The sequence below is a fragment of the Gekko japonicus genome, unplaced genomic scaffold (assembly GCF_001447785.1).
Source record: "Gekko japonicus isolate JY-2015 unplaced genomic scaffold, Gekko_japonicus_V1.1 scaffold556, whole genome shotgun sequence".
NCBI classification, from domain to species: domain Eukaryota; kingdom Metazoa; phylum Chordata; class Lepidosauria; order Squamata; family Gekkonidae; genus Gekko; species Gekko japonicus.
In genome coordinates, this window is record NW_015177024.1 from 495511 (window position 1) to 514842 (window position 19332).

At 43.1% G+C, this 19332-nt stretch overlaps 1 protein-coding gene across 2 annotated transcripts in view; it reads right to left on the minus strand.

Annotated features, from left to right (window-relative positions):
• Nucleotides 1-19332, minus strand: part of HACE1 (HECT domain and ankyrin repeat containing E3 ubiquitin protein ligase 1) — a 71546-nt gene that overhangs the window by 15733 nt on the left and 36481 nt on the right. For both annotated transcript variants that reach the window (XM_015427809.1, XM_015427808.1), the window contains exons 15-19: nt 14635-14746; nt 14449-14546; nt 13782-13869; nt 11917-12066; nt 10920-11116 (exon numbers count right to left, since the gene is read on the minus strand). In XM_015427809.1, coding sequence (XP_015283295.1) covers nt 10920-11116; nt 11917-12066; nt 13782-13869; nt 14449-14546; nt 14635-14746 — 645 coding nt within the window. The remainder of the gene's footprint in view (nt 1-10919; nt 11117-11916; nt 12067-13781; nt 13870-14448; nt 14547-14634; nt 14747-19332) is intronic.

Below are 19332 nucleotides of genomic sequence, written 5' to 3' on the forward strand. Positions count from 1 at the left end.
TATGTCTAACTGCCACGGTTTTTCTGGGGCAAAGTTGGTATTTTTCTTTTTATCTGACCGATGTCCCCATATTACAAGTTCAGTTGCAAGGTACCTCCTGGCTGCCATAGTAATCAGGGAGCAAAAGATCAACTCTTCTATCTGATGTTTGACTGATTTTATAATTTGAATTCTCTGTAAACTTACCTTGTGGTATTTTGCTTTTCTTTTATGCCAATAAAGGTATTTGGATTTGGACCTTAGAAAGGGTGTAAAAGGTCAGCCGGGGACCATCTCGAGAGATATCCAGCTGTCCTCGACCAGGGCCAGGGTGTTTTCCACACTGGCCCCAACTTGGTGGAAATCTCTGCCAAATCACATTCATGCCCTGCAGAACGTAGAGAAGGGAAGGCAGGGAGCCCAGGCATGCCTCCATGCCTGCCCCGTGCTTTCCCAGCCCTTCCATGGCGGAGAAGCTCAGAGGGGGAAGGGGGAAAAAAAGAAGGCACGTTTAAATGCCTTTCTCTCCCTCCCTGATCTCAGTGAGGGAAAGAAAGGCATCTAAACATGGGAAAGGCATCTCAACATGGGAAGCCAGGCATATTTAGATGCCTTTCTTTCCCTTCACAAGATCGGGGAGGGAGAGAAAGGCATTTAAACATGTCGCCTTCTTTTTTTCCCCTTCTCCACAGTGGAGAAACTCAGAGGGTTTTAAAAGGCATGGAAGCCGCGGGGCCCCTGGAGAAGTGCAGGCAGGGAAGCCAAGGCATGTTTAGATGCCTTTCTTTCCCTCCCTGAACTGGGAGGGAAAGAAAAGCATTTAAGCATGGCTAGGCTCTCTGCCTGTGCTTCTCCAGCAGCCCTGGGGCAGCTGAAGGAGGGAAGGTAGAAAGGAGGGGAGCTGAGGGGAGTGAAACTGACTAGGGAAGCAGCAGCCCAAGGGAAGCTGGGTTTTGGCTACCTGAAAGCCAAAAAAGTCAAACAAATTCGGGAAACTGTATTCAGAGCCTGAAAAGTTTCCTGAATTTGTATTCAGCTTTAAAAATACCAGATAAATACCAATAAGGTATTTATTCAGTATTTTTTTTGGTTCAGGAAAGCCGAATGCACATCCCTAGTCTCTAACATGATCGCCACGGTGCCTGCCAGCACCTTTCCTGGTACCAACCAAGTGCTTTTAGAAAGTGGGTGGGGCCAGGTGGGGCTTTTTGAGCTTCTTATGTTTATGGAATAATGAAGACAGTGGTTTTATGTAAAGTACCTTAACTGTGAAGATAGCAGAGTAATATTCTGCAAACACACTGGGACTTAATTCTGACTAAGCATAGCAAGGGTCCTGGCTAAAATCCATACAGCACCTAACAGTCAACAGATCTTCCCAGTTTTAATATGTTTTTATAATTCAGGTGGAAATTAATAGTAACATCACTATATCAAATTTTGTTCTCTTTTCAAGGATCTTTTATGTTCCTATCAAAGTCTGGTCAGAAACTCTTTCTTACTGCACGCAAGAGCAAGGAGCTCTCACCAGCCCATCAGCATGAACTCTCATTGTTACAAGTAAGAGAACAGGTTAAGGGCTCACAGGAAGGAACAGCTAGGAGAAGTACTTTTCCTTTTACATAAATATGTTAGGTACCTAAAAAATTAAGACAGATTCTAACTAATCAATGCATCTAATTCTCAACATGGCAAATCTGTTGATACTTAAATCCAGAGACTGGAACCACTAACGGACAAGACACATCTTTCTATAAACCCTATGAAAACCAGTAGTTTGCAGAAAAGTATGATACCTAAAAGAAAGTACACTGGGGAAGAGGGTTCAAAAGACCCAAATGATAGATGCAGAACCTACAGCTTTAACAAATGCCACTGTCATAAGGCAACAAGTATTACCAGCTTTGAAGCCTTGGTTGCTATCAGTAAAAGACAGAGGGGATAGCCTTGTTTTTTCCAGGGCTGTTTTTTGGCCCTTGAGGAAGGACTTACCAGGGCTAGACCTAGCAGCAACCACTGGATGATTTGCTACCATGCAACTTGCAGGAATCACCCAGGCTCAGCTGCTTGCTATTGTTTAACAGCCTTGAATCACCACTCTGCTATGGAAGTTCACTGGTGACTTTGGGCCAGTTATACATTCTCAGCCTCACCTACCTCTCTAGGTTGTTCTGAGGATAAAATGGAAGAGAAGAGAATGACATAAGCTGCTTTGGGTCCCCACTGGGGAGAAAGATATAAATTTAAGCAAATAAATACAACTGAAGATGGGGAGGGGCAGATAAAAGGTAGGTTGTGGGTCCAGTGGGAAGGAGACAAGCAAGAAAATTTCAAGATATGAGGACTGCCAGGAAGAACAGAATAGTTGGGGGGGGGGGAGATACAGTGGAAAGTGATGTTATCTTCACAAGTTCCCTACTGTGCAACTGGGCCCAGCAGGCAGCACCATGCAACTCTGCCATAGTTATCCCACGAAGACGCTGCCAGGGGAGAGGAGAAGGGAAAACTAAAGAGGAGGGTCAGATAAAGGTAGGTTGGCTGGTGGGTGGGAATAAGAGAAAGAAGCAGGGAAATAGGAAACACTATGGGGCTTTCAGGGAAGGGAAAGTGGAGTAGTGGGGGAGAAGAAATGAGATCCCACCACAAGGCCTTGTGTGCCCCCGCTTGAGTGTATGCTAGAAATTTTTTAAATGATATCTTAATTTTAAAAGGCATCTCATTAAACAGAGCTTCTGTCTGAAATGCTGAAGACCTACTATGGAACTTATTCACAACCTTACTCCCATGGCAGCCATTTTGTGGTTGGCTCCATTTGCCTATGTCAGAACGCCGAAGGTACCCACAGGCTGAAAAAGGTTGGGAATCCCTGCACTACATTCCTCCCTAGGGACATTTTCACCTGTTCCTACTTCATATGTTTCAGGGTTAAGCTTTGAATATGAAAACAAGTATTGGGGTTCTGCCTAGGGGAGATCAGTCACATTTTTTTTTACAAATAAATCTGTTAACATACTCCCAGAGCAAAGTCCTTTGTGGGTGGGCAATATATGGGAGTAGATAGCATTAATAAAATACAGAACCTGGAGCATAAAATCTGTTCAGTATCAACACTGCAGTACCTTTATTAGAATGTCTGTTCACCACAAAACTTTGCAGTGGAGATCCAATTACCACTCATTTCTGTGTCTATTCACCTCAAAATACCAAGGTATGTTTTTTTGGTACAATCAGGTGATATTGTCATAACTAGAAACTATCATGTACTTACATTTCTTCATGTGCAACAGGAGAGGCAAGGGAAATTCTAGTAAGGTCCGTTCATCTACCTATTTATGAACATAAATGCTTTGGACTGGTGTTAGATCCCCAAGCATTCAAAATAAATCCACGTTTAAAAGTAAAGCAAAATTTATTTCAAAGCGATGGTTCGATCAGGAACAAGGACATTGTTAGGAATAACTGCAATCACACTGGGACTACATAATAAAGGAACTTGAACCAGGTAAGGGCCAATTAGCCCCTTTCCCTCTGGCGGGAATAGAACAGCGAACGCGCGCCCAATTCCTTGGGAACATAACGGTCCTACATTATACACAAGTTCAGTTCTCAGGCAAGCTAACCATAACAGCGAAGCGATACCACGACTCCCACCTCCAGCTGCTCGACCTTGGCCAGTTTCTGCAAAGCTACACATGCAATATAATGAAGCAAGATGACACACAGGGGGGGGATGGGTGTAACAGCTTGCACAGGTAATACCATATATCCCAGACATAATGGCAGCTAGCTGACAACTGGGTGCAGGGGATATATATAAATGCATGCAAACATGTATAGGCACAGATGTGAATCAGGTTTGCCCACATTCTGAACACATCTGGAAACTCCCAAAGGCTAAAAAGGTATGCCTCCATGATCAACTGAGAGCCAGTTTGGTGTAGTGGTTAAGTGTGCCGACTCTAATCTGGGAGAACCGGGTTTGATTCCCCACTCCTCCACTTGCACCTGCTGATGTGACCTTGGGTCAGTCACAAGCTCTGGCACAGCTGTCCTTGAAAAAGAGCAGTTTCTGTCAAGAGCTCTCTCAGCCCCACCCACCTCACAGGGTGTCTGTTGTGGGGAGGGGAAGGGAAAGGAGTTTGTAAGCCGCTCTGAGACACCTTTGGGTAGTGAAGGGCGGGGTATAAATCCAATCTCTTCTCTTCTTCTTCTTCTTCAACAGGATGTTCAAAGTACATCTGCACTTCAATACTGTTCAAAATAGGAACCCTTTTTATATTCTAAGAGCTGGAGCGGATGTATGCTATTTGAAGGTATGCAGTGTGCAATTTTTTTAAAAAATGAAAATGCCTAAGGATGGGAAGGTAAGCAAAGAGCTGCAGTTCTGACTTGTGCTTCTAAAATTCTATTCTTCCCAAAAGATGTTCCAAAGGAAAGTCAAGAAGTAGCAAAGGTGGAACTAATGCTGCCAGATGAAAGGCTAAAGGAGCCTCAACAACATCCACCCAAACATACAATTCACCATGGAAAAAGAAATCAAGGGTAAATAGATATCCTTGGTTTCTAGATATCATGGTCATCCGCAAAGCCAACCTTGAATTAGGTCACAAGGTCTACAGAAAACCAACTCACATGGATCGTTATTTACACAAAAACTCGGGGGGGGGGGGCGGAGCGTCGGCCACACTCTGAGTACTCTCTGTGCCACTCTCTCGACTTTCCCAATAAAGCAGAAACCACATCGCAATTTAAAGCCTCCAGACGATGGGCAAAAGCAGCGACAAGAAGACTCAGCGAAAAGAACTTAAAACGGTAAAGTCAAACGCTTTTTTTGGCCCTTATAAAACGAAAGTAAACTCCAGGGCAAAAAGCCCAATGTCAGACAAAATGGCGGACGGAGAGAAAACTGTCTCCGGGACTGGAGAAACCTTAACAAAAGAAGATTTAAAAGATACCCTGGGGGCATTCAACGAGAGATCTTAGAAAATATAAAAGAAAATATTAACGAAATAATAAAACCTCTCGCTGACAAACTGGAAGCCCTCTCTATTGCTACACAAAACATGGCAACTACGGCAGAAACTGCATTAGAAGCTGCGATAGCCAACCAGAATGACATACAAAGCCTACAGGAAAACGAATCCTGGGCAAAAGAACGTATACTTATGCTTGAGCACTGATCCAAAGAACGCTTTTTGAAATTCAGAGGCTTTCCTGAGTCAGCTGAAGGGTCTGATGACATTGTGACTTTCCTTTCTACGTGGCTCACTACAGTGATCTCCTTTGCTTAGAGCTTACAGGCTAGGTCCGAAAAATGCAGAAAAAAGAAAAGGACCACGTGATATTGTGGCTGAATTCATGGATTTATCTATTAAAAATAAAATTCTACAAGAAGCTAAAGCAAAAGGACACTTTAAATATAACAACGCCAATATTCAAGCATATCCGGACATTCCTCCCGAAGCGCTGCAGATAAGGAGGAACCTAAAAGCCATTACCAAGAAGCTCAAATTATGTATAAATGGGCCACTACTGGCTACTTGCAAGTCCGATATAAAGGCTCTACTTACCAAGCCGATGATTTTGAATCCGGAATCGCCTTGCTACAAGAACTAGGTCTTCAAACAACACAAGAAATGGAAGTTGACCCAGCACAACAAAAGAAAAGAAAACGTGAAGAACGAGGGACTCCAAGTAAATGGAGCCGAATTCCACCCCGCAGACGCATTGAACTCTGAGTAACATTTTTTTTTCATGTGTTTATTCTATTTGTCTTCACCCTGCTGTATAACATGCCGATTGAAGATGAGGGTTTCTAGATCATTAACTTTAACTATGCATAGGGAAAGGGAGGGGGGTTACTGAGGTAGTCAGAAGAACCTCCATGGTGGGATGGTTATACTTTGTAATATTTTGGTATTATGTGACAGCGGTTCCAGGTGCAGAGCCCTTAGGGCTCTGTGTGAGAACTTCTCACACTGCAGAGAACCAATTTTTTTCTTTTTTGGGTTTTCAATTTTTAATAGTTACAACGTTTATGGAAGGTTTAATTATAACAGGGAAGGGAAGGGGGAGGGGGGAAGTTCTAAAGTTAAAATTTGTTATACTAGTTCAAATTTAAATGGTTCCAAAGCAGTGAGCATACTGTGCCTTAAACATGTATGTCTACTCTAAGACCTCCAAGATACATACATACCAGGCTGCTTGGCACAAAGATCTACAGCAGGAACTATCTGAAGACCAATGGAACGAGATTTGGAAAACACAACACACAATTTCTAAATCTTTGCCTATACAAGAAACATCAATTAAAGTTCTACATAGATGGCACTTAACTCCTGTTAAATTAGCTCACATGCACTCTAATATTTCTTCCGCATGCTGGAAACTATGCGGTAATAAAGCAAATTACATACACAATTGGTGGACATGTCCTAAAGTCCAACAATTCTGGCGACAAATTATTGATAGAATTAAAACATTAACAGGTCACGAAATACCTATGGACCCAAATTTGATTCTATTAAATCTGTGGCCACCAGACAAATTCTCAACTAACACTCAACAACTGATAAACGTTATGATCACAGCAGCTAAAGTGTTAATTGCTAAAAAGTGGAAGTGCCAAAATATGCCTTCAATAGAACAATGGACACACAAGCTATGAGACTTTTTCTTACCTGAAAATTTTTCAATATATAATAAGCCTCTTCAAACCGAATGCGAGATATATAACCCATTAGAAAAATGGGCTCCTATTTTAGAAAAAGTCACTATTGACAAATTTGACTGGGAAACAATTTCTAAAGTTAAATATCAAATTATGTTATATGGGCAGTAATGTTATCTTAACAGGTTGATGTTTCATATAGAAAGCTTGTTATTGTAAATATGTAACGTTTTATTAGTTAAGAGTACTGATATTGTTTTAAAGGAACCTAAATATTTTTCCTTCGTTGTAATTTCTCTTCTACCTTGTACCTTCTGGACCTTTATCTAATAAATAAACATTATTTGTTTCAAAAAATTTACACAAAAAGTCCAATCACCACCCTCAGCAAAAAAGAGGCATAATCAAAACATTAGCAGACCACGCAAGACGGGCATGTGAACCGCACTTCCTCAACGATGAACTAAATCATTTAAACCAATCACTTCAAGCAAATGGCTACTCCAAGAATGAAATCAGAAGAGCAATTAAACCAAAGGTAAAACAAACAACTGAGGAAAAACAGTCTCCCACAGGAAAAGTGTTTTTGCCCTATATCAAAGGAATCACTGATCAGATGGGAAAACTTATGAAAAAACACAACCTACAAACAGTATTCAGACCCACCAGAAAAATACAACAGATGCTACAAACTGCATACCATGCAGCTGTGGACAGATTTACATCGGGACCATGCAGCGTGACATTAATACAAGAATAAAAGAACATGAAAGACACTGCAGAATGGGCCAACCTGAAAAATCAGCAGAGGCTGAACATAGCCTAACTCAAACAGAACACAGTATCTTATTCCAAGACACTGAAAGGCTGGACAACACATCGATTACCATGTCAGATTACACAGGGAAGCCACTGAAATTCATAAACAGAAACACAATTTCAACAGGAAAGAAAAGAGTTTAAAAATAAATAGGGCATGGTTTCCTGTCCTGAAAAACACAAAATGCTCTACATCTTACAATAGCACTACAGATGAGATTAGAATTTCAACAGCCAATCCATATACAAAAGAACCTCCTCAGGAAAACTCCCCCATTAACATGTCACAGCCTGGGGAACTCCTACAAGATAATGACTCAGTCCTATCCCCACCTTCCTGAGTAGATATAAATTACCTGCCTACCATTTTTCTTCTCACCTTGACGCAGAGGGTATTCCATCTTTCTGTGTTATATCTCTGAGGATGCCAGTCACAGCTACTGGCAAAACACCAGGTCCTACAATGCCAAGACCACAGCCATACAGCCCGGAAAATCTACAGCAACTAATTTATCACAAGATTTCACAGCATAGATAGTGGCAAGCATTTCTCCTCCATCCGGTCATTTCCACAGTTTGCCATACAGCCTCTCTCTGCTCTTCCTCATGTAGCTACACCAGCCTACAATCTTAAAGTTCCCAGCCAGGGTTAGAATAGCAAATGTTCTTCTATCATGCTATAAGATGGCCATGTACAAAAAAAATCATGGTTTTGATGGAATTTCAAAAAAGGATAAGCTCTCTGTATAGCAATTCTCATTGCTAAAATGTAAATAGCATACTTAGTTACGCACATGCTAATTGTGCAGAATGAACACTCATTATATAGATCTGATTAACCTACAACTACCAGGTTGCCTGTCAAAGATCCAGGCAACACCCAAGTCATTGTATGCACCCCTCCCGCTCTTCAACCTTAAGTCCTGAATCAGTAACTTGAAAGGCAGCTTGGCAGATTTAGAAGGATCAAGACCCTCAAATCCGCAGTGACAGAAAAGTGGGTAGGACAGATAAAGAGCAATTTCCAGTCATCTTTCTGCTCTAATATACACGACTTCATTGGCATGGCGGGAGATTCTAATTGCTATCCCGCCCTAACGAGTACAATTAAAATTGTTAGGAAGGAGGATTGAAAAGCAACACTGTAGTCCATCTGCTGCATAAGTCAATGCTACATCTACATCTGCCTAATTTTTAAAAAAATCAAAAATGAGAACAAGCAAATTTTATCTATTTTTCCTGCACAACAAAATTCTTCAATTACCTTAATTTTTATCATCAGGCACAATCAATGACTATAAGGTATCTGAAAGATCAAGACACAGAATAATATAAACACCATTTGAAGGAGGCACTCTTGTCTCAACAGTTAATCAACCTTCTGAAAGTGAGGAAAACAAAAAAAAAGTGACACCAAGTGGCCGCTAGGTAGTACAGCATGTTCTCCTACCAGAATCAGCATACTAGACCAAAATGAATATCCATGCACTGGGGTTTGAAATAAACATAATGAAACGGCTGCATTTGATGGTTGTGACAGAAAAGCAAACAGTTCTGGGGTTATGGCAAAATACTTAATTCAGATTAGCTACTGATATTAGACTCCCAATATAAGATTATGGGAGCAGCAAACTGCTTTCCACACTGTCTACATCCCAATGAAATAGAATGTGAGCCAAAGTGTGGATACGCATTCAGATAAACAATGGACATACAATTGGTAACATGAATACTCAAGGGTAAATTTGGTCTTATGCCTCATTCACTTTCTGTCTTCCCTGGGAGCAATGCCGGCTATATCCAGACATCAGCTTCCTGTATTTTTGCTTTGGGACCAGTGCTGAAGCAGAAGCCCAAGAAGGGGTGCCTTTTAAAGTATGAAAAGAGGTCTCTGCTGATCAGGATTTTAAAAAAACTTTTAGACAGATGACCTATTGATTTATTTATTACATTTCTCTCTGCCACCATAGAACACAGAGGCATATGTAGAATTAACTGGAGGCTCCCATTCAAAACACTACCTAGACTCAGGTTTGCTTAGCTTTAGCAAGATTACATATCAGGTACTCTCCAGCTATACACAGTTCTGCGGATCCTTCAAGGAAGCTAACAGATTAAAATCAATTAAAACCATATTAATACCAACAGTATTTAAATCATCATTTTGTTGCATTCTGCATCATTATCTGAGCTAGGCAGGAGGGGCACAATATGACATGGCTGTGGGAAAATGCATGGGGTACTTTTGTAATCAACGTCCCACACCTGTTCTAGTTTAAAAATATTGCCTGGAGACATCCTCAGTCTTAGATGAAGAATCAACATAGCTTCTCTGGGGAAAATTTACACTAAGGCCCAGTTGAAACATTACTTGTGGAGCATGATTGTTGCTTCAATGTGATACAGTGCTACAATACACTGATAATATCTATAACAGAAAACCACATTGGTCAGATGCATGGCCTAGTTCCTTTGTGCATACTGTTGATACAGGGAATAACCATTTAACCTGCCAAATTCTTGTGACTCTTCATTATAGAATTAACAAGTATGGCACAGGACCAGACCTCATAAAAGAAGCAACCACAAATATTCAAATAAGGCTTTTTTTCTGATCCCGCAGAATTACTGTTAATCTAATGGAATATTACTGTTGACCTACGCACTGATGTCCATTACTTGAAAAACCCCAACAGTTCCCACATTCATATTACCAAGGGGAATTCAGACCCCAAAAAAATATTGAGCAAACAGGCACTTAATGCAGAAGTGAACTCCTCGTTTACATTCTATTAATAACACATCAATCACTACCCAGTAAACTAAGCTTTCTCCTGCCAACCTAGCAGTTCAAAAGCAAGAAATTGCAAGTAGATAAATAGGTACCACTTTGGTGGGAAGGTAACAGCGTTCCGTGCGCCTTGGTCAGCGATTTAGCCACATGACCACGGAAACATCTTCGGCTTTGAAACGGAGACGAGCACCGCAACCCTAGAGTCAGATTCAACTGGCTTTCGAGCAAGGGAACCTTTACCTTTTTAAACTAAGCTTTAAGAAACCAATATTGGTTCATTTTGAGGAGGTGAAAGGGAAGGAACAAAATCCCTTCAGTCTCTTGTTACTATTTCTGCTGTAGTGTACATTCTCAGAGCATACAATATAGGCTGGATCAAGTGTTTCTTTTCCACTAATGGCAGAGCCTTTCTCAGACACAGGGAGCTTTGTGCCAGTGCAAGCAGCTTTACACTGGCAGGATATGACTCTTCCACTGCACAAAATCAAACTAGATTCAGTAAAGGCAACGAGTAGTTATTTAGATGCCATTATTGCTTTTATTTTCAGAAATCCAGGTCAAAACAAAACTGCCCAGGATTGCTGTAACAGGTCCCATTTTGCTGGCAGATTATGAAGCTGCTGTCTAGCCTGGGACCTAAAATCCAAAACCACTCACTTTGTTTTCCTGTGTGACAAGTATACTTGCACCTCCTGGTTTCAAAGGCACTTCCTCCATTGCTCCAAATACATCCGTTTCGACAGAGAAGGTCAACTCTAGTCCTAAATCGCTGATATCATTATCTAGAATCCACTGCAAGTTCTTTGCATATTCTGGATCAATAGATGCCACATCCTGATAATTTACAGGAATACCTAGGAAAACATATATACAAAGAGCTCTCATGCATGTTAATTCAGAAATGGATTTGCTTTATTTGTGGTAAAGGAGTGCCCTCTACAGGCACACTGAAACAGTGCAGGGATAAAGAAGGGGAAGAAATGAATGGTAACAGAATCTGCAGCAAATAATTTTTAAACGAAATTATTTGTTCTCAGCTGCCACAAGGACACAACATAATTTATGTCTTACAGAATGCTACAACTATGATCATAAAGAATCACATGCAGTTCTGCAAATACCAGTTATGCTTCCAGGGAGGTTACAATTTCAAACTACAGCTAAACCATCAACAAAATAAGCAGGCTTTAAGGCAAGCAACTTTGAGCTTTAACTTCCTATCCCCATATATAATATGGGAATACTGATATATCTTATGAGGCTGTTCTAAATGTCTACATTAATATGCTCCACATCAATGTTTTAAGTAGTAAAACCCCCGTTCAAAATCCCGTTCTACCATGGAAGTTTGCTAGGTGACCATGAGCAAGCCTATCTCCCCCTAACTTGCTTCACAGGGTGGTTGTTACAAGAAGAAAGAACAATATCGTAAGCTGGGCAAAAAGCAGCATATAATTACCTAAATAAATGTGTGCTAAATAGTGATCTGAACGGCTTATTTACAATCAGGGTGTATACCTCAAGACTGAAGCTATTCTTTAGTAACTTTGTGGCCCTCACTGAGCCCACAGGAAGGGAACACAGAAGGATTTTTCTTTGCTGCAGTACATTATAAACTACATCTTATCAGATTAAAGCCTTAATGGAACCATACCAAGAATATGCTTGTAAAATGACCTCGTGAAGTAAATGTTCACCAGTTGTCGATGATTCAGGGCTAACCCCAAGATCTGCCCAGCAAACCTAAAGTAGTTCAAGTGATCAGGATTTACAGAAGAGTTGCTATTTGGCTGGAAGGTGGTTCCTAGAAAAACAAGAACTTGCTTACAAGCTTTTCAAAATGCATTAGAACAACTAATATCCAATTTATTTTCTATGATTCATGACTCTCAACAGTGACAAAAAATGTTCTCCAGCAAAAAAGTACCCAGAAAAGAAGTCAAGAGAGAACAAATTCAGGTATGTAAATTTCATTAAGATTTTAAATATTTAACTGTAACCCTGAAAATGAGTTTTCAAAGTTACAAACATAATTTGCTTATAATTATCATATTCTTAAATTCCTGTATTTTATGATACCATGCTTCAGTATGTTTTGTTGCTAACATTAAACTCATATTCTTGTTGCTACAGATGTTTTCAACAAGTAGTACTTAAAAAATATCACAACCTCTGAAAAAATTACCAACTAGATTTAGACAATGTGCAATTAAGATACTTGCAGAAGTTCATATTCACGTACAACTGGTATACAAATCTGCATAGCAAGATATGGATCCACTTTTACAGAAAGGAATCCCAAATATGTAATGTGAAGCTGCAGAAAGGGATAATTTTGCATGTCCAAAGTTTATATTCCTGGTTTCGAAGAACTATCATTGAAATGCACTTGGAAAAATCACCATAATATCATTTTATAGTGTTTGAACACTGAAAAGGTGATACACAAAGTCAGATGTTCTAGTCTGAAAAACTTTAAGCAATCCAAAGAATCTCTGAAAAACAACAGTACTAACAGGGCCATCCTACAGAGATCTACACCCTTTTAAGCCCATTGACTTCAATGGACTTCAAATGGTGTAATTCTGCTTAGGTTGGCATAAGGTTGGGTTTTTTAAATTACACTCTGTATATTTTAAATTTTAATTTGAACAATGCCTTGAGTCATGAAGAAAGCAGAGACAAGAATATTTGAATAAAGAGATAAACACATAGAAATAAATGGACTCCACAGCTTCATGTGTTGCTTTTTGAAAGGCTGTATACAGCTAAAATGACTACAATTATAGATAAAATATTTCTCCAGAATAAATAGGTAGCTATAGCCTGTTGTTCTACTTTAAAATTGCTTCCAGAAGTTGCCACTCTGTCTCATTCTTCAAACAGATTGCTGGATTACAAACTAATGGGGGAGGACGTCTTCCTCTGCGTGCGGAAGTCATAGCTGGGATTCCTACCATTTCTCTCACACCCTTCAGACTACAGGCATAGCTGGGATTCTGCCATTTCTCTCACACCCTTCAGACTGAAGACATAAGCCAAAATCCAGAACACCAAGAGCTGCAGGGAGATCTGCTGCATGGCAAACTAATTTTGAAACTGAGTTTATGCAGTAATTTGTAGTATAACATGGCTTTCTGCAATTTAATGTCAAAATCCATCATGGCTCGCACAAACCCATTGCCAATGCTGAAGTAGCTTTTCAATGCAATTCTCTGCAGTTATTCCAATCTAAACCCACTGAAACTGACTTAGTCCATTGACTTAGACTGAAGCTACTCTGCTGAGGACTGCACTGTTTGGTGCTTGCCGAGTAAGTTTAGTAAACACTCCACAATTCTCATACAGAATTCTATGATGTGTACCACAGGAGTTGAACTAATTCAGAAGGCACACCCTTACAATTAGGACCAAATATAAAAACCTTTGTGGGAAGGATTATTTCTGGCAAGAGACTCTTATTAGCTGTTCCAGATTATTTCCAAAATTATGTTATAAGAGACAGCAACACCAACATACCATCCGCAGACTGAGTAAAAAGTGCATAGTCTGGGTTAACTATCTCATTGGATAGGATATCAAACCACTCACGTACCACGCCTTGACCCTAGGTGCAAAAAGGAACACAAGATGATGCAACTTTTTAGTTACGGTTCTGTATATGGTAATATGCATTTTTAATCCTGACAAAATGATTATTGAAGTACTACAATACTGCTCAAGAGGAATTTGACTCACATTCTGAAAAAAGGTGGTCTGGCTACTTAAAAAGGGATGGTACAAAGTTTGCCTGTGTATCTTGCTCTGTTCAGCACAGTGGATTTCTACCTGCCTTGGGCCAGGAAGCACATCATTAGCACCTAACACCTGCAGCTCCTCCTTTGAGAAGAACCACATCTGGCTAATGCTCACTGAGAGCAAAAGGTCTAAGAAAAGAAAAGGGTCTAGCCTGTTAGGCTTTTCTATCCACAGGGGTCTTTGCCTGTGGATGGTGCTCTTTTCTGTTTTGATCTAACTGCATTGGAATCTAACACCACAATAAACCAAGAGACAGAAGCAGACTTTCCTTCTTAATCTAGGGCAGCTTGCTATGAGTTTCGGAACCTGCTGTCCTCAAGACACTATTTTTATAGGTGTCTCATGAAAGCTATGTTTTATGCATTATACAATATATAATTTTACTCACCATGCCTTCTTCACCATGGAAACGCACAGCAATTCCCTGTTTCAGCTTTGCACAATTTGCTTTAGACACAACTTCACAGCTGCTCCTAAAAATAGAATCTAAATATGAAATACCAATTAATTTCTTAACTTGTGTCAACACAGAAGTGTTTTGCACAATGAAGAGGGTATGGATGAAACTGCTTACCTCTGTGGACCAACAGAATATCACTTTCATTGACTGGCCGATGGACCATGTCCGAGTCTTGCTGTCCAGAATTCAAATGCTCATAAAACCATTCACAACGATCTTTAAAGGGCTGGGGGGAGCAACGAAGGGAGACAACAGAGAGCAATCAAACACACAAGAACAAATGTTTCATATACACTGTAAACAAGACTGAGACGGGAGATAAAAGGTTTATGCTGAGCACTGAGAGACCAAATATCAAGAAGACCTACTGTCGCCATGCCGAAGGCTTGGACATGCCTACTGGATTTTTTCTTTTCTTTTCAGCATCACCAGTGGGTTGCCTCCTGAACAGATCAATGTGTGCAATGAGGGAACAACTCCCCTCCCCCCCCCGCCAGGGCAGCCATTCAATTCCCCCTTCATGGTGCTCCTAGGGGGTCCCGCATTCCAGGAACAGTTGGGGGGGGCATTTTCAACTGCAGTGGGAGGAGGGAAATGAGAAAGGCCCATTCTATGGGTGAAAATCCTATCGCACACGGTAAAAGTATGACTAGATCCTGGTCCATGTGCTCTATGCCAAGCTGCTCCTGAAACTGCAGTTTCACAGAGGTTTTCCATGAAGCATGGAGGGCTGCCCTCTGAACAACACAAAGTTGAAAATGTAAAGTGCACCTGAACAACTTCACGACAGCAGAGATTGATGAATGGTAGGGGCTGAACAGGGAGAAGAAGGGAAATGGATCAATTTTAACTAAGAGCAGCATCAACTTGTTTTGCTTTAGGCTTCCCCCCTTCATTGCCTTCATGCCTTCCACAATTCACTGCGGCCAACTAATAGTCAGTAGACTGCTTACGTAGTAAGGCATTGCCAGCAGCCTGACAATGCAAGGAAACTTGGGATAGCATCCAGAGACTACACAAGGACAGGGGAAAGGAGTCAAGCAGCAGTCTAACTGGCATTTATTGAGATACTGTGGTCTGTTATTTGTAGCCTAATCAAAATTTGTCAAATGGATCGCAGTTTAAAGAAGCAATGGTTTATGTCTAAATGTAGTCCGTGGAATAAGAAATTCTAAGACTCTACTGGCCCCTGTTAAATATAGACCATGCTGCAGTATGTAATTGCTCCGGCCCAGGAGCTGTAGAGACTATGTAGCCATGTTCTAATACGCACCCAAAACGTTCCACATATATAATGGGATTCTCATGTTCTAGAAGAATATCATAAATTCAGAAATGGCAATTAATATACGACATCCTAATCAGATGTTCAGCACAACATGTCAAAATGGATTACAGTGTTTTTGTGAGCTGCTTTTAAAAGCGAGTTTTGCTTCTCCAAGTATTTGCAGATACTGTTCCGCAGGGCCTGTAAAACGGAGCTCTTCCACCAGGCTTTTGGGGCCACCACCACCACTGCCACCGTTCATATCTGGCAGCTTACGGAGAGCAAGCCCTACCATCTGGGTCCCACAATTACAGCTCGAGCCGACCGACCGGACATTTGAGGAATATCAAGAAGCTGACTGTACAGCGAGGATTGAACACTAGCACTTTAATATGCTGTAATATTTATAGTTTTAAATTGTGTATTGATGGCTTTTATACTGTAGATTTTATTGTTACATTGCAGTGTTTTATACTGGTTGTGTAAGCCGCCCTGAGCCAGCTCTGCTGGGAGGGCGGGGTAAAAATCTAATAAATAAATAAATACCACTCACAACTGGTAAGGCGTTTACAACTAAGCTGAAGAAAGCTTACCCGTATGACATTATGAGCATCTTACATCAATGTCAACAGCAAACTTCACTGAATCCAGTAAGAAGAAGAGAAGAGATTGGATTTATACCCCGCCCTTCCCTTGGAGTCTCAGAGCGGCTTACAAACTCCTTTCCCTTCCCCTCCCCACAACAGACACCCTGTGAGGTGGGTGGGGCTGAGAGAACTCTGACACAAACTGCTCTTTTTCAAGGACAGCTGTGCCGGAGCTTGTGACTGACCCAAGGTCACAGCAGCAGGTGCAAGTGGAGGAGTGGGGAATCAAACCTGGTTCTGCCAGATTAGAGTCCGCACACTTAACCACTACACCAAACTGGTGGGTTATATTTATTTATTTATTTATTTTTGGGATTTATATCCCGCCCTCTCCAATCTTCAGCTCAGGGCGACTAACAGACGGCCATGCCGAAGTTAAACGTATGCATACAAGCAAAACAACACAATAAAACAATATATCTTACATAAAATTTGGTGCTCTGATAATTTACATAAAAACCAAGATACGCGACATCCCACACTGGCGGCCATGTTCTTCATAGCAGGAGCGCCAGGAGAGGTGTTTCCCAGCTCTATTGGACGACATCTACCCCTACCATATGAGGTAGATGGTTGGAAAATCAGTGGTGGAATAGTGAAGGCAGCGGCTCCCCCTCAAAGGCCTGGCGGAAGAGCTCCATCTTGCAGGCCCTGCGGAACTGCATCAGGTCCCGCAGGGCCCGGATCTCCTCCAGGAGCTCGTTCCACCAGGTGGGAGCCGCCACCAAAAACGCCCTAGCCCTGGTTTGGGCCAACTTCACTCCTCGGGGGCCTGGGACTTCCAGGCGGTGGAAGTTCCCCGATCGCAGTGCCCTTGGGGGAATATATGGGAAGAGGCGGTCCCTTAGGTAGGCCGGACCCTGGCCATTCAGGGCTTTAAAGGTAAGCAGCAGCACTTTGAAGCGAATCCGGTATGCTATTGGCAGCCAGTGCGCTTGCAGCGCCGGCCGGATGTAGTCTCGCCTGGAGAGGCCCATCAACAGCCTAGCTGCAGCATTCTGCACTAGCTGCAGCTTCCGGATTTGCGACAAAGGCAGCCCCAAGTAGAGAGCATTACAGTGGTCCAGCCTCGAGGTGACCGTCGCATGGATCACAGTGGCCAGGTCTTCTCAGCCGAGATAGGGAACCAACTGCCTGGCCAGCCGCAGATGGTAGAAGGCTGACCTGGCAGTGGCTGCCACCTGGGCCTCCATCGTTAATGAGGAGTCCAGGAGCACACCCAAACTCCTAACCTCCCGCGTAGGCACCAATGGTGTCCCGCCGAAAGTCGGGAGAGGGTGTCCCCACTCCCGGCCGATCCAACCCAGGCCCAGGACCTCCGTCTTTGCCGGCTTTAGTTTCAACCGACTCAGCCTGAGCCACCCAGCCATGGCTTGCAATGCCCGCGAAAGGTCATCAGGACTAGAGTCCGACTGGCCGTCCAACATCAGATAGAGCTGAGTGTCATCAGCATACTGATGACACCCAAGCCCACACCTCCGGGCAATCTGGGCGAGTGGGCGCATGTAGATGTTAAACAACATCGGGGACAGCACAGCCCCTGAGGCACTCCCCATTCAGCCCCTGAGGCACTCCCCACTCCGGGACCGCTGCTCCCTTATTGCCACCCTCTGTCCCCGACCTTGGAGAAAAGAGGTAAGCCATTGAAGGGCAAGCCCCTGAATCCCCATGTCGGCGAGGCGGCGGGCCAGCAACTGGTGGTTGACCATATCGAACGCCGCCGACAGGTCCAACAACACCAGTGCCGCCAACGCCGCCACGGTCCAGATGCCTGTGGAGATCGTCAGTCAGCGCGACCAGTACCGTCTCTGTCCCATGACCCGGGCGAAAGCCGGACTGGAAGGGATCGAGGATGGAAGCCTCATCCAGGTAGCTCTGTAGCTGGGATGCCACCGCCCTCTCAATAAGTTTGCCTAAAAAAGGCAAATTGGACACCGGCCGATAGTTGGCCAATTCAGCCGGGTCCAAAGATGGTTTTTTCAAGAGAGAACGGACCATCGCTTCCTTGAGTGCTCCAGGGAACCGCCCCTCAGTGAGGGACTTGTTGACAATCTCCCATAGAGCACCTCGAAACCCGTCACGGCCAGCTTTAACCAGCCAAGAGGGGCACGGATCAAGGTCGCATGTGGTTGGGCGCACAGCCATGAACAACCTGTCAACTTCCTCCAGACTGAGTGGGTCAAAATATACTAAACCCATCTCCAAAGACATACAAGGGGCCTCAAGTTCCCTAACTGTATCAATTGTGGCGGGGAGGTCGCAACGGAGTGCCAAGACTTTATCTCTCGCAGCCAATGTCCAATTCCCTAACATTTTGTCTGCCCTGAGGCAAGGGTGTCAAAGACCGAATCACTCTAAATAATTGGGCCGGGCGGGAGCTAGCAGACGCAATCGAGGCCGCATAGAAATCTCTCTTTGCGGCCCTGACTGCCATCACATAGGAATTCATAAGCGTCCTGTAGGATGTTCTGGACACTTCGTCACGAGCACGGCACCACCGTCTCTCTAGCCGTCTCAGTTCTCGCTTCAGCGAGCGCAACTCCTGGGTATACCAGGGCGCTCGCCTAGCACGAGTGCGGAGAGGGCGCCTGGGAGCCATCTCGTCGATGGCTGAGGAGAGTCGGCTGTTCCAATCCTCCACCAGCTCCTCCAACGAGCCGCCAGGGGGTCTCGGATCCCGCAGAGGCATCTGGAGCCGCATAGGGTCTATTTGGTTCCGCAGGCGAGCCAAAATCAGCTCGCCACCTAAACAGGGTCGGGGTGGGACATTCAGACGGGCCCTCAGGGCATGGTGGTCCGACCATGGCACTGCCGAAACAGTGATCCGGTCCACCGTCACTCCCGCCGCAAAGATCAGATCGAGCGTGTGTCCGGCTCGATGCGTGGGAGCCAAAACCA